The following is a 21,903-nucleotide window of genomic DNA, read 5'->3' as shown; positions in this document are numbered from 1 at the left end:
AGAGCCAGCGGCTAGTTAGCCACTCGTGATGGTGCGACCTCTCACTCAAAGTGACCACGCCCTTAATTATGCGCAGTTTCAAACCTTAATAACATTTAAACGGAAGAGTTAGAAAAAAATTCACCTCCCCTGCTGCTACTACTGCTCTAAAGTTGGGCATTTTAACATGGGGGCCTATGGGAATTGACTCACTTCCGGAGCCAGCCTCAAGTGGACAGTCAGCGAACTGCAGTTTTTGGCACTTCTGCATTGGTCTCACTCCTCTCCCCCGGAGGTTGGGGCTTGGTTCGGACCTGTGTGTAATTGACAAACAGAGTGAAAAATTGAATTTCCCCTCAGGGATTAATAAAGTATATAAAATTAAAATTAAATTTAAAAAAATCACGATACCACAGCAAAAATGAGGCAGATGTGCCTTTTGTCATTTATAAAAAGATGAATCACTTTTCTATAATACATCAATGATATTTCAGTGGAGTAAATTACTTATTGACTTATTCGTACTTCAAAAACGGCATCAATAAGTGATTAACACAGCGGGGATAGAAATAAAAAAAATAAATAAAATAAAAATCAACCAAAAATCAACTAGCCACCCTCCTCCCCTGACAAGTGAAGAACAGTCCCTAAAGTGCGGTGAGGTTTGTGGACCATTACCTGCTACAAAGAGAGAAATGTGAACGGCTCGTTTCTCCTCTGACACGTCACATACCTCTGTGCCGCCACGGCTCGGCTGTTCAGGTACTTTTGGGCAGTCGTGACATCAAGAAGAGGAAATTATTGGACCTGGAGCTTGTCCGTCACCGGTAAGGCGTTATCTTGTGCCGCGGAGCACATGGCCGCCGTATTTGACAGGAATACATTCCTGTCTGTGTCTGTGACCCCCGTTCAACCCACATCCGGCAGGATTCGCCTTTCGTTTCTGCTGGTGGTTGAAATCTGTACTCGCACAGCGTGCTCCTGATTGATTTCTTTTGCTCGCACAAAACTATTTTTAGTCGCAAATGCAAGTAAAATGCTCGCACCATAGAGCTCTGTGGAAAATCACGCTGTTTGATTGCGTCATCAAAGCACGTGTAGTGTAAAAGTCAAAACCCTCATCAGATATTAGACCATTTAAACTGGATAAGATACACTGGATAAGATACAAATAGTTATATGGCTATGTTAGTGTGTAGACTTTTTGCAAAAACTAATCCTGTAGCATGTGTAATATGCAACATAACGGTGTGAACTCACACAATAACCTCGATTGCACCAGATTCTGCCTATCTCCAGTGTTATTCTGAGTACCTGCCAGCCGAACCTAAGAAACTGAATTGACAACAGAAGACACTCTAGAAGAAACAAGAAGGACAGGGTCGGAAGCCGTCAGGCCCAATTCCAGGCACCGATTCTTGTCACTTCACACGCCGCTATTATTTTGCCTTGCTTTTCACTTATTCCACCAAATACCGAATGTGTGTTTTTTGCAATATTCGGTCGAATATATTCGGTTACCGAATATTCGGTGTATCCCTAGTGTTTTACCCTGACCAAAGTGTTCCCAAACGGAGGACTTAAGGTTTGCGGGTGGGTCTTCAAGTTTGTCAGGCTCACTTGCCATGTTGTCCAAATATGAGAATGCGCTGCACAAAGTATAGGTGGAGATTTACGGTCGGACTCGGTCCGTCACTCAATTATGTCCGTCGGGGAACTAGATATTGTCAATGGTTCGGCTCGCAAAAACTGAATTAAAATAAAACAAAATAAAATAAAATAATATCCTGCGCCCAATAATTCGGTACAGGGTCGTGCCGAACCGAAAGTCGCGTACCGAAAGGTTCGACACAAATACGCGTATCGTTACGGCCCTACTGTCTAAGCAAAACTCTCCTTGGAGAGTGACCCCTAGGGGTCAGACTTCCGCTTCCTGTAGAAGACAGACTTCGGTAATGGGCCTTTCCAAGGAGCTGGTCTTGGTCTTGATCAGCAACCGTCGCACGAATCCTCTTCTGTCTGGGAACGTTTGGATGACTTTTCCCATAACCCATAAGTCCCTCGGTGCTGTCTCATCCACAATAAGTATGATGTCCCCTACCACAAAGTTGCGCTTGATGCCGGTCCACTTCTGATGTTCCTGCACTTGGACTTGCTTCCAGCATCGATGAGCATAGATGCCATTTCTTTGAAATTCCCCTGGTGGCAGGGAAGGGGAGGTTTTCAACAGCAAGAGATGATTAGGTGTTAAAGCTTCAAGATCATTAGGGTCGGTTGAGACCTTGGTGATTGGACGACCATTAATGATGGCTTCTACCTCACAGAGGACAGTGTGCAGTCCCTCCTCATCGAGATTTTGCACTTTAAGGATGGAATTCAAGACCTTCCGCACAGGCGCACTTTCCCAGGCGCCGCCATGGTGCAAACCAGCTGGAGGGTTGAAAACCCACTTTATTTCCTTCTGAAGAAGAACGTCATTTATCTGAGCTTGATTCCAATCTCTGATGGCCTCTCTCAGCTCACGTTCTCCTCCAATAAAGTTCGTGCCATTATCAGACAGTATTTCCCAGACTTGGCCACGCCGTGCCATGAATCGTCGTGGTGCATTGATAAAGGAATCTGTATCCAAAGAGGGAGCCACTTCAGTATAGATAGCTCGTATTGCCAGACACGTGAATATGACTCTATGTCTTTTTACTACGCTCTTTCGGCTCAGGTCCAAAGTAGTCCACACTGACTCTGGTGAATGGAGCTTCATCTGGACAGACCCTGTCAATAGGAAGATCTGCCATCAGCTGGCACCCTGGAGCAGCTTGCAGCCTACGACAGACAACACACTTTGACAAAATTCTCCTTATGGCTGTGCCGACCCCTGGAATCCAGTACTTTTGACGCAATTTGGACAACATGTAGTTGCGTCCTTCATGACCAACTTGTTGATGTATGTGCCTTAGGAGAATGTCTGAGACGTGGAGTTCTTTGGCCAGTATAGCAGGGTGTTTCGCATCTTCAGGTAGAGCCGCCGTACTTAATCTTCCACCAACCCTCAGGATACCATCCTCCAGCACAGGAGAGAGCTTGAAGATGTGACTATTCCTTTTCACATTTCTGCCACTCTGTAGACTGGAGAGTTCATCAGGAAACCTCTTCCTCTGGCAAAATCTGATGATTTCTTTTTCAGCATCCAGCAACTCATTTACTGTGAGCAGACCTCTCAATGCCAGATCTTTGACCACTCCATTTTCAGATTCAGATTCAGATTCAGAATACTTTATTAATCCCCGGGGGGAAATTGTTTTTGTTCCAATGCTCCGTGCAAAGTAGAAATAGAAATACAGCATGAATGGAAACAAGAGATAAAGATGAAGATATATATAAAATACTAAAATAGACAATGAAATAAATAAAGTAAAATATTAAAGTGGACATTAAAATAAAATAAGATGAAATATTAAAGTTGACAATAAAATAAAAATAAATTATAAAATAGTAAAGTAGACAATCTGAAATATATACAGTATACAATGAAATGGTTGTAGCATTATAAATGAAATGAGAATGAGTAGTTATATTGTTTGTTTTGTTTTATAAATAGCCAAATGAGTCCGATCATCAGAGGGAGGAGTTGTACAGTTTAATGGCCACAGGTAAGAATGACTTCCTGTGGCGCTCAGTGATGCATTTAGGAGCAATCAGTCTCTGGCTGAAGGTGCTCCTCTGTTCGACCAGAGCGTTGTGGAGAGGGTGAGAGCCATGCTGAAGTATCGCCCGCAGGACTGAGATTGTGTTAACGGTCACAACATCCATTCCATCACCACTGTCTCCTCCCAGTGGTCCACTAACAGTCCAGCCCAGAATAGTCTTAATGGCATAGGGTCCATCATCCACACTACGGATGACTTGTAGTGGTTCCAGTGCCTTTGATATGTTTGTTCCAATCAGTAACTCGACTTCGGAGTCAATCTCAGGTAAGTGAACATCTCCCAAGTGAGGCCACCTCTGAAGATCCCTTTGACATGGAATATTGCCCTTATGCACTGGCATGCACTCCTGGGTGTATGTATTGGGCAAATCACAGTATGTCTCCCCGTCTAAGCCAGCCACCTCCAGTCCTATGACCACATAGCTATTGACAACCTTCTCTTAACCCATTGTCCGTAAAAGGATTCGTGTCCTTTTTCCTGAGAGGTTGAGCTTGTTCATGAGGTTGACTGTGCAGAAAACAGTCATGCTACCCTGATCCAGGAAAGCATAAGTAACCACTGTGTGATTACTTAGATTTAATCTGTACTGGAACTATGGGAAGCTTGCAATCTTGACCACCAGCCCCAGTAAACCCACTGGATACCAGAGCACAGCCCACTGCAGCGCCTGGTTCTCCTTCTGTCACTGGCTCCTTTTCCTTTGAGTGGATGTGAAGCATTGTGGGGTGTTTCAAACTGCACACATTGCATGAGAGACGCTTTTGACAATCCTTGCTGACGTGTCCTATACACAAACAGCCAAAGCACACTCCCTTTTCCCTTAAAAAGGTGATCTTTTCAGTGTGAGCCCTTTTTTCCAGTTGAGGGCAAAACTCCAAAGCGTGTCCACCTTCACAAAACAGACAGACTTTCTTGACTGATGAGATCATGTTTGGTCTCCTTCCTTTTGTTGTAATGTTATTGTTCTCTGCAGTATAGTCACAGTTGTAGCAAAACCACTTCCTTTTGGCCTAGATCTGGGTTTTAAGCTGGTTCGATTCATGCCTCTGCTTAATACTGGTGTTGCATCTTGAATGTCCCCGAACACTGGGTCTGTTAGAATCCTTGCTTGCCTTTCAGTGAAATGAACAATATCATTGAATGTAGCCCTTTGGTTATGTCTCTCTTGTATTTCCCAAGCAATTGTCCTCCATCGATCCCTTAGCTTGTAAGGCAGCTTTTTTTTTTTTTTTTACTATTGTCAGCATATTAGCAGGCATATCCATTTCAAACATGTGCTGCACTTCGTTTATTGCATTTGATCAGCCTCTGAGGAATTAGCTGTAGTCCTGGAGCGCCTTAACATTAACAATGACTCAAAGCGGACGTCCGCAAGCCCTGTGCGCGCAAAGCTCAGATTTTATGACCGCGTGGACTCCGCTCCACGCACCAGTGACTGCTCGGCATGTATCTTTCACATCGCAGGGATTTTTCACGGACATATTTACAGGAAACTACAACGCGGAAGTGCGCTCGACTATGAAAGCCCGAATGACTGCGGACATTTCTCGCGGAGTCCGCTCCGCTTATAGTACGCCCGAGTATGCTTGTGTCGAGCGGGCGGAGGCATTGATTCGCGAACTGCTTAGGGTTGTGCCGATGGGCGATTGGATCGCCCATCAGCACAACCCTAAGCGGCGTTGATATTGAACTTTGCTGTTTCTCCTTGTACATTTTTAAGGTATGAATTCATTGCATTGGACCGGTCTGTTACAGTGCTTTTAGAACCAGATGTGCTAGCAGCCCTTAGCACGCTCACTTTAGCCAAGTGTGCAGCAATTTCTTCATCCAGCTTGAGCCTTTCTTTACGTTTCCGTATTTGCTGCTCTTCCTCCTCCAGTGCATGTCTGTCCTGTAAAAGTTTTTGTCATGCCATCAATGCAGCTAAATCAGCTTCTGCCTTAATGCGAGCAGAGGAGGTGCTTGATACAGAGGACCTTTTTCCATTTCCAGAGCTTTTTCCACTTGCAGCACTTTGTGCAGATCGTCTGCTTTGCACATTTGATATGCTATCCCTTGGTTTCATATCATCCTGTGAGCCTTCATGAAGTGTGATGGGGCCTGTGTCCTGTGCTGCTGCCTGTGAGGCAGCATCCGTTTGAAAGTGACACACATCCATTGTTGCTACAATCAAATCATTTTCAACAGGATTGGGAACGTGTGCCTTTTCATCCAACCACTGAATCATCATCATCATCACATCATCCTTGAATGTACTGCTGTAATTTTCAGTACTTGAGAACCATTCATTTTGTGTAACTTTTTCATCCTCAGGTAACAGTGGAATTATTGTTTGATGCAGGTTAAAGGATAACTTCGGTATTTTTCAACCTGGGCTCTATTTCCCCATGTGTATGTGTGCGTATGATTCATAGGTACAACTCGTTTTAAAATTGGTCCAGTATTAAGGGAGGCGGATGCAGCCAGCAGCCGCAAGGTAGATATGGGGGCAAATGCGTCCCGCATTAAAAGTGCTTTTTTTTTTTTTGCCACTGACCAGTTCAGATCGCCAGTGCTATCTCTGTAAATAGCATACTAAGCGTTTCCCTGACCCTTCCCCTCCTCCCGGCTGTGATGTCATCTCGCGAGAGCTTTGCTTGTTGCTGGAAGAAAACAGAGGAACCATGCTGAGCAGCGAGCAGGACAGTGGGTCTCAGCGAACTTTCACATACAGGCAGCGCTCCCCAATAAACGCGCTGTCAATCAAACTGCGTTCAATCCAACAAACACAGCATGAATGAATGCGAATGATACAGGCCAACCAGTCTGAAGTCTGCGTTGCGATCAGTCTCTGGCGTTGCAGTTATGCACCGTGTGGTGTGATCCATGTGTCCACATATGCTGTTTGGGTGTAGTTTTTTGTTGACAAAGACATAGTGACTCCAAACAAAAGACGAAGTCACTGAGAGGCTAAGTGAGGGAGCATTGCACTGCTGACTCAAGATGTTCAAATACCCAGTTTTCAGTTAGGTTAAGCGGTCAACAAAAAATGTGCTCTCCCTACTCACCCCCTCTCCATGCAGCCGCCGCGGTGAACAGGTAAATATATGCCCATTCATTCAATCACCCAATCACTGCTCCCTGACCCACACCCACGTGACGTGTGAAAGGTGTCAACTGACAGCTGATGTCAACACAGACATAAACATCAATATCTTAGCATATAGCACCAACAGCGACCATTCGCGAGCGCTATGCAAACGTTTCACTTGCGGTGTAAAGCCTCTTTCACACAGAGCATGATTTTCGCGGCACCCACTGTGGGGTAGGGCACAGCGGAGAGCAAGGCGCGCAAGACAGGATCTGGGGGAGTACAGTCTCGTTCAGGAGCTACAGCTCTATGGTGACCGCTTCCGGGTCTACTTCAGGCTCTTCTCTGCTATTGGACGCGCCGAGGTGTCGTCACAGCTCGTTGCGGTGAAATTAAAAAATGTTCAATTCGAGTGCAGGCTGGCGGCGCACAGATGCCGCGGCATGCGCCCTCTCGCGTGCCGCTCAGCTCGGCAGCAGAGCGGTGCGCTCTTGTGCCGCGGTAGCACATACACAATGAATGGGTTTGTCGGCGGAGGTCTGCGCTTTGCGCGCTCTGTGTGAAAAGGGCTAAAATGAGGTCTAAGGGGTAAAAGGGGCCTCAGAGAGCTTCCACTGTTTTTTAAAAATAAAAAGTTCAGTCTTTATACTGATTTATTCTCCCAATTTTAATTTACTTATGGCACTAATTACTTAAAAATATAAAAACTGCAAACAAAACCAAACCTTTCATGACAAAAACCATTCAAAAAAGAGAGCTAGAGAGAGAGGTTAAAACCCTAATGATTATTCCAGTGTCTGTTGCACTGGACAAGCTTTTGAGCTGAGAAGTAGCATTTTACAGAAATGCCTTGTTTTTTTAGGGTATCCACAAAGCACATATGTGAGCTTTTCTCATGTGAGATACTGCCTTACTTTCCTTAATGTCAGAGTGTGAGTAAGGGGATGTAGGCTTCAATACATTAACGAGCTTGTCATGCTACAAAGGTCATATCCCTATATCTGGCTCAGGTTTTGTGGCTTTTCTTGCCTGAAATACAAAATTATAGGATCTGGTTGTACTGGCTGTCCACAAATATCTTTGAGTTTTGAAAGTAAAGTTGCTAAAATATGAGCAGCAAAGGCAGAAAGCATTCTGCCCCCGTGACACATGCAGTTTTTATTGTGATACATTTTATTGGGACCTATCTACAGTAGTTAATGGTACATTCAAATTATATTTTTAACATTTTGGTATAGAATGGTATTTTTCTACATTTTTGTTTTACATTTTCACGTCTTGACAAGATTCTTTAAGTCAACAAAATGTAAAATTTTGATAGCAGCTCAGGGTGACAGCCTGATGCTGACAGAAGCAGCTCCACTCTATTTGTAGCCTTTCAACAAGTGCACCCTTTTTAATGTTGCAGTAGATGTTGTGAGCAGTTAAAATGTTTGTTTTAGCTGCTGCTGTCTCTTCCCCCAGGCTCAACAGGAGACCCAGAAGGCAGCTCTGAGATATGAGAGGGCTGTATCCATGCACACTGCTGCCAGAGAGATGGTCTATGTGGCAGAGCAGGGCCTCTTGGCTGACAGGAACACCATGGACCCAACCTGGCAGGAGATGCTTAACCACGCCACTGCTAAGGTGCACACTCCCTAACCCAGGAGTTCTGACTTATTCAATACAGCCTTTGACAACTTTATCTACAGGTTTACCTAAAGAGAGGAGAATGTATTTTCAACTTCAATCCATCAGTTTCACTCAATTTATCGAGACAGGAATAGTACATATTGTGAAATTGTGCAGTATGATTGTTTATTTGTTATTTGTGTGTTTTAGTAGCTTCAGTGTACACCTTTTTCCAAAAACCAAAGGCCTTTGTTGGTTATCATCTCTAGCTCAACAGCAGATGCAAGTCAAGTGATCACGGCATGTCTTATCAGCAGCACTACAGAGAGTGTTCAACAGTGTAGATAGTTTTTAGACAGCTGATACAATATGCATTCCCATATTTGAAAACTTCCTATGGTCATGAAATTCTTGGAAAAGTTATGAAATTAACACAATGTTTTTGAAACATTATGAATATACATTGTTTTGACTGCAGTTTAAAATATACATATATACACACACACACACACACATATATATATATATATATATATATATATTCATTCATTCATTCATCTTCTAACCGCTTCATCCTCTTGAGGGTCGCGGGGGGGCTGGAGCCTATCCCAGCTACATCGGCCAAGAGGCAGGGTACACCCTGGACAGGTCGCCAGACTATCGCAGGGCTGACACATAGAGACAAACAACCATTCACGCTCACATTCACACCTATGGACAATTTAGAGTTATCAATTAACCTAGTCCCCAACCTGCATGTCTTTGGACTGTGGGAGGAAGCCGGAGTGCCCGGAGAGAACCCACGCTGACACGGGGAGAAGATGCAAACTCCGCACAGAAGGGCTCCCACGCCTATATATATATATATATATATATATATATATATATATATATACACTAAAATATCCAAAGTTACTCAAAATATGTTCATGTGTTACTTGTATAAAGTCTAGTGCTACATAATCATTAAAACATCACAAGTATCACATAACACACATTGGCATATTCAGCTTGTTGGCAGCGCAATTGTCTAATGAGCGAGTATGGTTAGCAAGTGCTAGCAGTTTGCAAATGCCTGGTACGTGCCTGTTTAATGATATATAGCTTTTGAACGACAAATATAATAGATGGCTCAATATAGAGGCAGATCCTAGCTGCGCTGGATGTAGGCTCGATTTAAAGTAAGTCATGGAAATGGCAAATAACATAATGGAAAAGTTATGGAAACGTTTTGTAAATTAATTGGTAAAAATGTGTGGGAACCCTGATGGGAGCTGTAGTTCATTGAATGCTAACGAACTAATCATTGTTTAACTTTGTTGCATTAGTATGTACTGTTGTTACATTTGGGCCTTGTGTCCACACTACATCCTCATTTTTCACATTTCTCCAGAGTGGATACATCTAAAAACACTGCACACTTTATTGTGGATGGAGAAAACGAGAAAAAACAGTGATGTTAGCCTAGTAAGGAGGTGTGTAGCAGTTAAGTTAATAAGCCAACTCTGCCCCCTCTTAGCCTCATTGTGATGCAATATATCTGAATACACAGTACATCTGCTGTCAATTTATACTCATGTTTCTGGTGTCATACAACATAACCATCATAAGGCAGTCATTTCACTAACATGTCAGTACAGCAGTGCTAGAATTACTTATCACCTGTTTAACAGGTAGCATATATGAAATGCCAATAAATTGCTGTTTCATACTCATTCTTCTTCCTGACAACACAAATTGAAAAATCTGTAAATGTGAATATCCATAACTGATTCTTCTGATATATCTAACTAAAGTTTTGTGATAGCCAGTTTTTAATATATGGAAGGCAGGATTCTAGTTTGCTCAGTTCCATTGTGTTTTTGGAATCAAAAGAGAAAAAATCTGGGGAATCATCTGCGTACTGATATCGTGCTTATTGAAAGTTTTGACCCTAGAGGTAGCATATAAATGGAGAATAACAGACCGAGGACTGAACCCTGAGGCACACTTTGAGTGAACTGGCTGGTGGAGAATTTATAGTTGCCTATGGCCACAAAGAAAGTCCTTTCAGACATGCACACAGATGGCACTGGGGACGGGGGGGACATGTCCCCCCCCCAAATTTATAGTGACCCCGCTCCGTCCCCCCACTGCCGTTCGTTTCGTTTCATTTCATTAACTGTCCATTTTTTTCGAATTCCATGTTCCATGTCCCAGTGTTTAAACTGGGAAGTGCTCAGTTCAGAGGTTACGTTGTTCGGAGCTCCGAGTTCCGACTTCCAATGTAAAATGTAACGCACCATAAGGAACGGGGGTCCTAAGAGGAGCTGGTAGCTGTGCCTGTGCCTGTAGCGGTAACCATAGTGATCATATACAACTGTATAATGAATGAGCTGGTGATTTTTCTGCCACATGAAGCCAGAGAAGAAAGAAAAATAATCACAGCGTTTTTTCAAAAACCAAAAGATGTAAATATCCTACGCCTGTTGACTTTCCCAGATGTGGCAAATATTTGTTTTGTAATGTTGAGTAGCTAGTCTCACAATAATAAGAAGGTATTTGGAGTTATCTGAAGTAGGCTAAATGTGAAATAACAGCATTCTAGGCTGGAGGTGAATATCTTTAATGTTGTTATTTTTATGTACAATGATATTTTAATAAGCAGCAACTGTTAACTGAAATTTTAAGATTTAAAATGTTAACATTGTCCTCCTGGCCTGCAGGCCAGGCAATCCCTGGTGGGGTCGTAAGAGGAACTAGCTGATTTTGTGCCTGTAGCAGTAATGAAGAAACAAAAAACAATCACAGCGTGTTTTTTTTTTTTTTCTTTTCAAAAACCAAACAATGTAAGTATCATATGCCCGCTGCCTGTTGACTTCCCCAGATGTGGCAGATATTCATTTTGTAATGTTGAGTAGCTAGTCTGACAATAATAAGAAGGCATTTGCTCTTACCTGAAGGAGGCTAAATGTAAAATAACAGCATTCTAGGCTGGAGGTGAATATCTTTAATGTTGTTATTTTTATGTACAATGATATTTTAATAAGCAGCAACTGTTAACTGAAATTTTAAGATTTAAAATGTTAACATTGTCCTCCTGGCCTGCAGGCAATTCCTGATGATTGATATATATACATACATACATATATATATATATATATATATATATATATATATATATAATGTATGTATTTACACAAAATAACTAATTGAGTTGGAATCATTTGCTGACAGCTTGGTCCCCCCAGTTCAAAAATCCCATCTGCGTCCCTGTACTATGACTGGGAGGAGTGGATTTTTATTTAGATTTATTTTAATTATTTTTTTATTTTTATATACCTTATTAGAATGCAGGAATTCAATCTTGTCACTCCAGGCCCGAATACATACAAATGCACAAACAGGACCTTTACATGCATTAAATGGAGAGATGTCAGAGTGAGGGGGCTGTCCTTGGACAGGGTAAATTAATAAATTCTCTAACACTGCTTTAGATGACAAAGACCTGATATTTAACAGTCCACATTTAATTCTCCTGTTTTGTCTTTCTGTCACAGAAGAGGTTGTAATTTTTATTAGGTTTTTATGTACAACTCCTCTTTTTTTGACTTTAGAGTTAAATAATTTAGGTGGTTGGGGGACAGACACTGTTTATATAACACTATGGGTGGGCAACTGCACTAGAAGCTCAAAGAAGCGTTTAAGACTACGACTCTGATTCCAGGTCTCAACTCTGGGTTGTCAGGGTTTAGAATTACAAATAAACTTGGCTAGGTTCCTAGAGATGAGAGCAGTTCCATCCAAAGTAGGATGAATGCCATCTCTCCTAATCAGACCAGGTTTTCCCCAGAAAGTTTGCCAATTATTTATGACTGTGAGAATAATGAAATGAAAGTGTAATGTATTGACCAGCTTCACTGATTATGTCTTTTAACACACAGGTTGGTCCAAATGTTCTGGAGTAAGGGGGAAAAAGAAAATTAAGAGTGCTTCACTGTGTTGTTACTAATGTAATATCTTCAGTGGTGGACAACAGCCTCTCTGCTGCAACTTTAGTACAAGTGAAACCCATCGTTATCGACAGTGTTGTACAGATATGGGACAAATGCTTTTCTACATCATTCTAAACTTCACACTTATATTCCTTTTGCTAATGAGTGATGGCGTAAAAAGTATTCACAAAACACTTCACTTTCATCTTATATGGCTAATTATTAGGTTGTGTTATCTAGCTTTTTAAGATGAACTACAAAAATAACTCTAGTGCTCCACTGTGCCCTCACAGTTGAGTTCTGCCCTTTTTGCTCCGATTATTTTTAGTCTTTTTGTCTTTATTACACAGGATAGACATAAGCATGAGAGGGGGAAAGAGGGGATAATATGCATCAAAGGGCCACAAGCTGGAATTGAGTCCACGGCCACTACTGCTAGGACAATGCCTTTGTACATGGGCCGGCTGTTCTAACTACTGAGCTACTGGGCGCCCCTGGAGATAAGAATCATGACACATAAGATTTACGACATCTAATTTCCTGGACCAGGAAACATCCTGATGAGATGCCCAACCACCTCAACCGCCCCCTTTCGACACACTTTAATTGACAGTCTAATAAGGGGTGTTTACTTTCCTTGAAATTTCATATTTCAGATAAGTCTGTAACTATAGACTGCACAGTGCATGGATAATTCTGTGTGCACTCCCAAAAGGTTTGCAGTGATTCTCCCTGCTTAGTTTGTGCTACTGAATCATAAGCATTCATGGTTAGAGCGCCTGTTTTGTCAGTTAAAATGTGGATACACACCACTTCCTCTAGTGGTAGATATCCATGTAGATTGGTTTGTTATTTTCTTGGATAAACTGACCCTTTAAAATAGATTATTTACGGTTTGCTGTCTCTGGTGAGCTATGGTGTGTTCACTTTTATTTTTGTTATCAAAGCTTAAAAATGTTTGTCTTTGACACACTGAGCAGCATGAGCAGAGGAGATAAATAAACTCAGTGAAATTGACCCTGAAATGCCAGTTAGTCTTAAGTTAAGTTTGCTAATGTCAGTACTTGTATCTTGTTTTAAAAATGAATGTTTATTTCATGTTGTTTTATGAAGCAATTTGGAATACAGTGTGTACAGAAGTAATGTGGACATGTCTCAGTAGGAAAAGCATAGGCGTAAATAATCTACTGAATGATGGCTGAATTCCATTTATCTGCTTCAGTTTCAAGGTCCTGGTATTGGGCATGCTGGCTTGCTGGGACACTTGAATAGAACAGAGCTATCAATAATGCTGTGAGGGATTCAAAATGTCTGCTGTTAAAAAAAAGCCTGCTGAATGTGTGTCCACTTACTTGTGAAGGCAGAGGCAGAAGGTAATGTGTGATTTGTGGGATCAAGCTGTACTATACTGTATTTTCTGTGCTGGTCAGGTGAACGAGGCGGAGGAGGAGCGTCTCCGCAGTGAGCGGGAACACCAGCGCGTCACTCAGCTCTGCCAGGAAGCTGAGGCTGAAGTCCAGACCCTCCAGAAAGCCCTGAAGAAGGTCATCCTCAAATCCAAACCTTACTTTGAACTGAAGGCTCAATTCAATTACATTCTCGAGGTGTGTACCAGCAGTGAGCTTTCACAGTATAACAAATACTATTCAAACTGCCATAAGCTGACGGTTTTACTTTTCTGACCATGAGTGAGCAGGGACAGGCTCTGCATGACGCTCCACATGATTTAGCAGCTTTTGTTGTTGATGTACGTTACCTGTGGCTAGTTTTAGCTATGCTGTTAATGCAGAGTCTGCCAAATGTGTGTGTTGTAATGTATGTGATTTACCTTACATGCAGACATTTTTAGCTCTGAGCATCGCACACTGCTTGTCAAAACATTTAACCTTCAGTGACTTATTATTTAAATTTTGAAAATCTCCAACTTGGCCTGTGGCGTTGCAGCTGCTTTGAATTGCTTTATGTTTCAAAAAAAAAAATTGTGAGGGCCAAGTTGAGAGATTTGAACCAGGTTTCAGTCGCTGAAGGGAAAACAGCTGATTATAGGTAGATCTTTGAATGTTGTTGTGTGCTGATGTACTGTGTATATGGTGTTAGTATGTGTAGTTCTGTCTTATCAGCTGTGTTGGCCAGTGACATAATCAGCCTAATTGATGCAATCTACTGACAGCTGGTTTTCATTAGCTGTTGTTTGCTCCTCATGATGGTTTTTAAGTAAAGCTGAAAGCTTGAGAATTTAATGCAGATTTAAAAATCACTTTGATATAATTATTGACTTTAAAAAGGGATGACTAATTGTAAATTCAGTTGCACATAAACCGTAATAGGGATGCCAACAGTTAACTGTTCATTGGTGACTGTTTACGCATGTCTGTCTAAGCTAATTTTGCTACTCTTCAGTTTACTGCACAGTGCACCGCCCAGGTCTGGTGGGAGCTAAAGTTAGTGGTCACCATGTTTCCACAGCAATGATGTCCCGCCACTGGGATGGAGTTACCAGTGGAAATGACCTGGATGGTGCACAGAGCAGAGCAGACAAGGCTAACATTAGCTAACCAGTGGGACTTAAAGGTTGTGTTGTGTGCTCTATATTTCTGTATGTTAATGCAGCAGCTAAGCAAAGCCAGCAAAAAATAAAATAACTGGCAAAACATTTACATCACAAAACATTAAAATTTCACCTCCTCTAAATGGATAGCACTTTGAACTTTGGTGCTGAAGCTCACTGACTCAATGGAGTGGCAGACTTAAAAAAAAGTCCTCTTGAATTTCACGGAATTTTGTGTTTTTTCTTGAAAATGAATCAGTTACTGGTGTAATTTGTCAGAAATGGTCAGTAATTGGTGTTAGGCTATTAAAAGCAGAACTGACCAAAACTGATAGACCCTAAACAGAAAGATGATAAAGTCAGTGACTGATAGTAATGCTTTGACTTTACTGTTTTTCTGAAGTCATGTTTATTTAGGTTGTCACTGTGAGCCTGGCTAAATTGCTCTTAACTTTTTTCAGGAACATAAGGCTAGAGTGGTACACCTGGAGGAACGGGTGGCGAAAGTAAAAACACGATACTCTGTAGCCTTGCGGAACCTGGAGCAGATCAGCGAGCAGATCCACGCGCAGAGAAGGCGAACCAGAGCCAGCAGGGAGCATCCTGCAGTCTGCGGGGGGCGGAGCTCCCCTGTAGGTGCTGAGGCTGAGGTCCGAGCTGCCTTAGCGATCTGCATCGGGAGTAGTTGTGTGGGAATAGAGAGCAACTGGATGGACAATGACAAAACCAGGCTGTGGGTGGAGAGGCACAGAGAGAGTGGCTGGGGCCAGAGGGAGCAGCTGGAGGAAGAACAGGCCGGCTCGGACTGCATGTCTGTCATCAGCTTGCAGACCATCACCTCTGACCTGGAAAAGTGGGACTCGGTGGAGCACCTGGGTGACCTGAGCGACACTGGGAGCATGCTGGGTGAGGTGTGGGACCGCAATAGGAAGCCTAATGAGAGGCCAATCAGCAGGGAGGTCGTGGCAGAGGGGCCCCAGCAGGAGAGGGTCCATCAGGAGAAGGAAGCGGCCAGTAAAGAGAAGCAGGAGAGCTTCATCAAGCAGCACCATAGAAGTATTAGTATATGATAGTCAGCAGGAGAAGGGAGCTGATGAGTGATGAGTAATGAGGAACATGACAAGCTCATGATGAGGGATCAGAGAGGAATTTGGCGGGGAGCGAGAAAAGCACCCTGACTGAGAGGTGGCAGAGGAGCTGGAACAGTTCTGCCTGGACACTGCAGTTAGGAATAGTAGGAGGGGTTGGTACATCGGCCACACACTAATGAATCTACATGACAGCAGAGAGCTGTTCTGCAGAGAGCACTGACCTCCCCTCCCCTCACACTAGTGCTTTGCATTTTCTGATCCAGTCTGTTGCCTCACACATTGAAACTTCAACAAAAGTGCATGAAACAAACAGCGGGCTTAGGAAAACAAATCACTGTGGCATACAAACAGGTAGTTTCGAAACAATGCAAAGACATGTTAGTGGTAAATTTATGTGTCTGGTTTTTAATGTCCCTGTAGAACATTTAAAAAAGTTGTTGACATGATATCAATTTGTGTTTTTGCTTGAGGGATGTATAAATGTACCCTTTTGTTTAAAGGGTAATTCCACTTTGGCCAACATTTTTATCAGTAACAATGGACTTATTAACTGTTGAGATCTGGGAACAAGAACAACAAAAGAGGTCAGATGGGTTGTAAACAAGCTAACAGTTTACTCAAATTACCTAAATTACCTTAATTGGCAGTCAAAAGTAAATTTACCTGAAATGTCCCTAATAATCCTTCATTACACAGTTAAACTGTGTGTGCACAACTATGGTACGTATGGTTAAACCAACAAGACACTCTGGGGTGTTTTACTCTGTCTGATTGTCTGACTGCCTGTGTTTCTTGATCAGTTGGACTCCCTTTTAGTGGTGTTCCCAAATCTCAGCAATCAATCTCATAAATAATGATGGCCAAGAATAAGATAGTAGTAGTAGTAGTTATAGTTGCGTAATAGTACAAAAAAATAAGATTTTATCACAATACAATATTATATCAATTCTTTGGACAACGTTACGATATTTGCTGATATCACAAAGTCTGCCACGATACAATTTTGATTTGAGCTAGTATTATGTGCCCATCTAACATAATCAGTTACAGATGAACCCTTTTTGCATTGTCACTCTTGGCCGTGCTGAGTAAAGCCATGCCTCACCAATTTGTGTTTTTACAGTCAGTTTAGATGCGCCAAGCTACACCAAGCCACACCGGAGATCGACCTTCTCAGGAGTAGATCCAAAATGTGGGCCACCCTCCCTCAAGTGGGTAGTGGTGATGTCATTCACATACAGTGATTACAACTTTGTATTAAAATTCCCCACTGATATTAATGATAGCGTGATATAGAACAATTAAACAGCCTATAAACCAAAAGTCTTGGACACTGGGAGAGGCAGGCAGGGGATCAAAGTCTGATCAATTATGATATAGGGATCAATATTTTTGGTCTATCATATGAGACACAACAGACAAATGCTCAGATTAGCACAACAAATGAAATGGCATGCGGGGTCAGTCACTATGACAAGTGCATATTAATTTATCAGAGCTGGAAGACCTTAGACTTTTTTTCTCCTAAAAGTTAATTTGTATTTAATCTTGTGATAGCATGACTTAATTCTCATAGATTCACGACTTTATTGTCGAAATCTTAGATTTTTTTCCCTTAACGTGGCCCTAATACATGTGCTGTTTGATGATGTATAATACTGTCACCATCATATGGAGATAGATTTGTTTCATAATTGTGTGTGAACATATCGACAATCTGTGTGTAAATGTGTAATCTGGAAACATAAAACACCTTCCACAAATACAAAAAAAGATTTGTAAACTCACAAAAATATTTTGCAAGTATAAAACGGATCTGCAAATACACAAACACATTCCACAAATAAAAAAAACATCTGTGAATACATTAAATGAATTTGCAAATAAATGAAAAGCGTTTGTGAATATCTTCCTAACATTTACAACTTTCAAACAGGCATTTGTGAACTCTGTTGTTATATGTGAATCGAAAAAACATTTGTTGATCTCAGTTCTACACGTGTGGATTTGCGTTTTACACACACACAGTTTTGAAACAATCTTTCTGCCAGTCCGAACGAAAATGCACTCGTATCACTCGGCCATTTTCAGATAGCATCACCCAGCTGATGACGTCATTTCCACATGTCAAAGTAAGAGCATGCAGTCTTTCTATGAGCTTTTTTTTTTTTTTTTTATTTTTTTTTAATAATCAGTAACGTGCATTCATTGTTTTATGTTAATGTCATACAGTGAGTATTAGTGTGTGTTTATTTGTTCCATGTATATTATCTGGCACACACTTTTGTATACATTTCTGTTTTAGTATGAAAGGCACGGCAATGCTTGTGGGCAAGTTTAGTTCTCTAAAGCATTGGCTTGGTTGCTTCTTCAGTTGGCAGTTATCAGCCAACTCATCCTTTATATTTTTCATTTATTCTTTCAAGTAGGATTAAAGTTACAAAGCACTACACATCTTATTATTAGTGTACTCTTACTAATGTAGTTGTAATGTCTGTGCTGAACCCCACAGTATTTAGTTAGGTTACATCATTTCAGTGAGGTTATGTTAACTGTTGTAAGACATGGCAAGTGGCAACACCCTGGTTAAGGTCTTTGATAGAACAGCTGTTGGTGTTGGTGGCTGTTTTTGTTTAGAAATGTCGTATTGTAGTTTTATTGTTCATTGTTGATATGAAGATTGCGCTAAGCAAACGTTAGCTACTGAAACAGCATCTGTTGCCATGGCAACAGTAAACATTCATGTTGCGGGCTGGGGGGACGAAAGCAGCGTGCAGCATTTTATGCAGTGTAAACAGACCAATTTTAAAACAAGTTGTACCTATGAATCATACGCACACATACACATGGGGAAATAGGGCCCAGGTTGAAAAATACCGAAGTTATCCTTTAACATAAAGCAATGCACGTTACTTATCGCTGATTATTTAAAAAAAACAAAAAAACAAAAAACAAACCAGCTCATAGAAAGACTGCATGCTCTTACTTTGACATGCGGAAATGACATCATCAGCTGGGTGATCACGTGCTATCTCTATAACTTCACAAAGTTCACAAATGCCTGTTCGAAAGTTGTAAATGTTAGGAAGATATTCACAAATGCTTTTCATTTATTTGCAAATTCATTTAATGTATTCACAGATATTTTTTTTATTTGTGGAATGTGTTTGTGTATTTTCAGATCCGTTTTATACTTGCAAAATATTTTGAGTTTACAAATCTTTTTTTGTATTTGTGGAATGACTTTATTCTCGTAATATTATAACTTTATTCTAATAGATTTACAACTTTATTGTTGAAATCTACGTTTTTTTTTTTCCCTTTAAGATGATGCTAATCCTCCTTCGTTGTCTGGCTTGAAGCCCAGAAGGCAAACTTTTCCCAACAGCCATAAAATAGTTGTTTCATAGACAAGTCAGTTGTTTTTTGCTAGTCATTAGCTGAAGCATGTTTACATCGCATAAATTATCCTAGTGGCTAGCAGAGTTTTCCTCTACTCATAGCTTATCAAATGACATGTATTATTTCTGCTTTTTTTCAATCACTGTTAGGGTTGGGTACCAAAACTCGGTACTTTTTGTACTTGGTACCGATTCATGTCGGTACTACCGAGTACCGATTCACTTAAAATGAATTGGTGCCAAATTTCGGTACCTGAGGTGGAGGCGGAGCAAGAGCGCATGACTTGCACCTCAGACTCACAAAACAATGGCAACAAAAAAAATGTGCAGACAAAAGTTAAAGTGCAGCACTGTTCCTAAATGTTCTCAATAAAATGTTGAAACTGAAAAGTTTAGGCTATGGGCCCGAGCGACGCATAGTGCGTCCAAATTCACACCCGTTCTTCTCTGTGGATTTTCTCCGTGACCGTGCGTCATAGCGAGAAGCCACACATATCACGTGAAACGGCAAAACCGTAGCTTTCTGACAAGGCCAAGCACTTGTCGGTAGTCCAATGTTTTCACAGCAAAAAAAAGATAAAAGTACAATAAATTGATGTATAACAGCTTTCATTCAGCTCTGCTCTGCACAGAAATGCCACGCATATCACATGAAAGCGCAGGACCACACACATCATTGTGCTGTCATCCATCACGCTATAATTCCAGATCAATTGTCTACAAAATAAAAACCTGATGATTTTCTTTACAATCCATTATACAGATCTTGTTATCAGTCACTTCATATAGCGAGGAATATCATATCTTACCACGTCTTAGGCTTGCGTGTGTTTCTCCCTGTCTATCCACATTTGTAGTCCGGCTTTCAAGATGCAAATATCTCCATATTGTCCAGTTGACACTCCATCAACTTTGTATGACAAGACCAGCCACTTCACCTTTGCGCACCCAGGCAACTGTTGCCTAATTATGCATGCATGACAGGGCTGTAGTCACCATATACACTGAGGGGGACACGTGCCCCCCCCACCAGTGCCTGAAACTGAAACTGAAAAACAAATATTATCTTGGAGGACATCATTGCACTTGGTTGACTATTTTCCTATTATCTTAGGTGTAAATATTGCATGTTTCTTTAAGATAAAACACATTTTTGACTTGTGAATGAGTCAATGGAATTTCTTGCAATATTGAAAAAATACTGGCAATCATGTCAGCCTGGCACAAACCACATGTTTTGGACAACTATGAAGTGACAGAATGTCCCAGCATCATGGTTCTTATATTGTCAGACTCTCCCCTCTTCATATATGGCAGAATATGTCATCTTCCAACTTGCTATGGTGAGATACATGTAAAAATGTAAGAATTTAGGCACACAGATTTGTTTTTTTCATTGATATAAAAATTAATATAAAATACAGGCACATAGAAGGACATGGAATGATGGCAAATCTGGTTAGCCTAGATTGTCCTGAAAAAAAAAAAACAAACAAGATATAGCATGTGTATGTAGCCTTTATAATGACTGTGATATGAGCTTAAAGTTAAAGGCAATAAAAATACCCCAAAAAGGCGTAAGGCCCATAGGGTTAAAAAGTACCGAAATATGGTAACGTTTGGTACCAGTACCGAATTCCAGATACCGCTACCGGATCGGTTCAATTAAGAACGGTACCCAACCCTAATCACTGTTGGTTTAAATCTCTGCATCTCCGGACAGAATAGCTCAGTTGAATTTCAGCCTACATGCACGTTTTTTAGCTGAACATTGCTGAAACAGAGCAGCTAATGTTGCTGTAGAGAGAGATTAGTGGAGTGTGATGCCCTTCCATGCAGGTACGCTGTTTCCTGAGTATTTTATTTCATAATGGCGTTGTTTACATACGGCATGTGCTTTGTCTGTTGACCTGTATTTTCTCCAAAATCCAAAATATTTCCCCACTGCTGATTTATTCCCACGTACAGTACAGGCCAAAAGTTTGGACACACCTTCCCATTCAATGTGTTTTCTTTATTTTCATGACTATTTACATTGTAGATTCTCACTGAAGGCATCAAAACTATGAATGAACACATGTGGAGTTATGTACTTAACAAAAACAGGTGAAATAACTGAAAACATGTTTTATATTCTAGTTTCTTCAAAATAGCCACCCTTTGCTCTGATTACTGCTTTGCACACTCTTGGCATTCTCTCGATGAGCTTCAAGAGGTAGTCACCTGAAATGGTTTCCACTTCACAGGTGTGCCTTATCAGGGTTAATTAGTGGAATTTCTTGCTTTATCAATGGGGTTGGGACCATCAGTTGTGTTGTGCAGAAATCAGGTTAATACACAGCCGACAGCCCTATTGGACAACTGTTAAAATTCATATTATGGCAAGAACCAATCAGCTAACTAAAGAAAAATGAGTGGCCATCATTACTTTAAGAAATGAAGGTCAGTCAGTCCGGAAAATTGCAAAAACTTTAAATGTGTCCCCAAGTGGAGTCGCAAAAACCATCAAGCGCTACAACGAAACT

General features: G+C 41.3%; 1 protein-coding gene across 1 annotated transcript in view; it reads left to right on the top strand.

The window, feature by feature from the left end:
- Positions 1 to 18,077, top strand: part of sh3bp5lb (SH3-binding domain protein 5-like, b) — a 40,292-nt gene extending 22,215 nt beyond the window's left edge. Inside the window, exons 4-6 of the mRNA XM_049601597.1 lie at positions 8,218 to 8,379; positions 13,769 to 13,942; positions 15,348 to 18,077. Of these exons, the coding sequence (XP_049457554.1) occupies positions 8,218 to 8,379; positions 13,769 to 13,942; positions 15,348 to 15,956 (945 nt within the window). The 3' untranslated portion in view covers positions 15,957 to 18,077. The remainder of the gene's footprint in view (positions 1 to 8,217; positions 8,380 to 13,768; positions 13,943 to 15,347) is intronic.
- Positions 18,078 to 21,903: the final 3,826 nt, after the last annotated feature.

This window comes from Epinephelus fuscoguttatus, linkage group LG17, assembly GCF_011397635.1.
Source record: "Epinephelus fuscoguttatus linkage group LG17, E.fuscoguttatus.final_Chr_v1".
Lineage (NCBI taxonomy): Eukaryota > Metazoa > Chordata > Actinopteri > Perciformes > Serranidae > Epinephelus > Epinephelus fuscoguttatus.
Note: the sequence above shows the minus strand (reverse complement) of the source record. Positions and strands in the feature narration are given on the sequence as shown.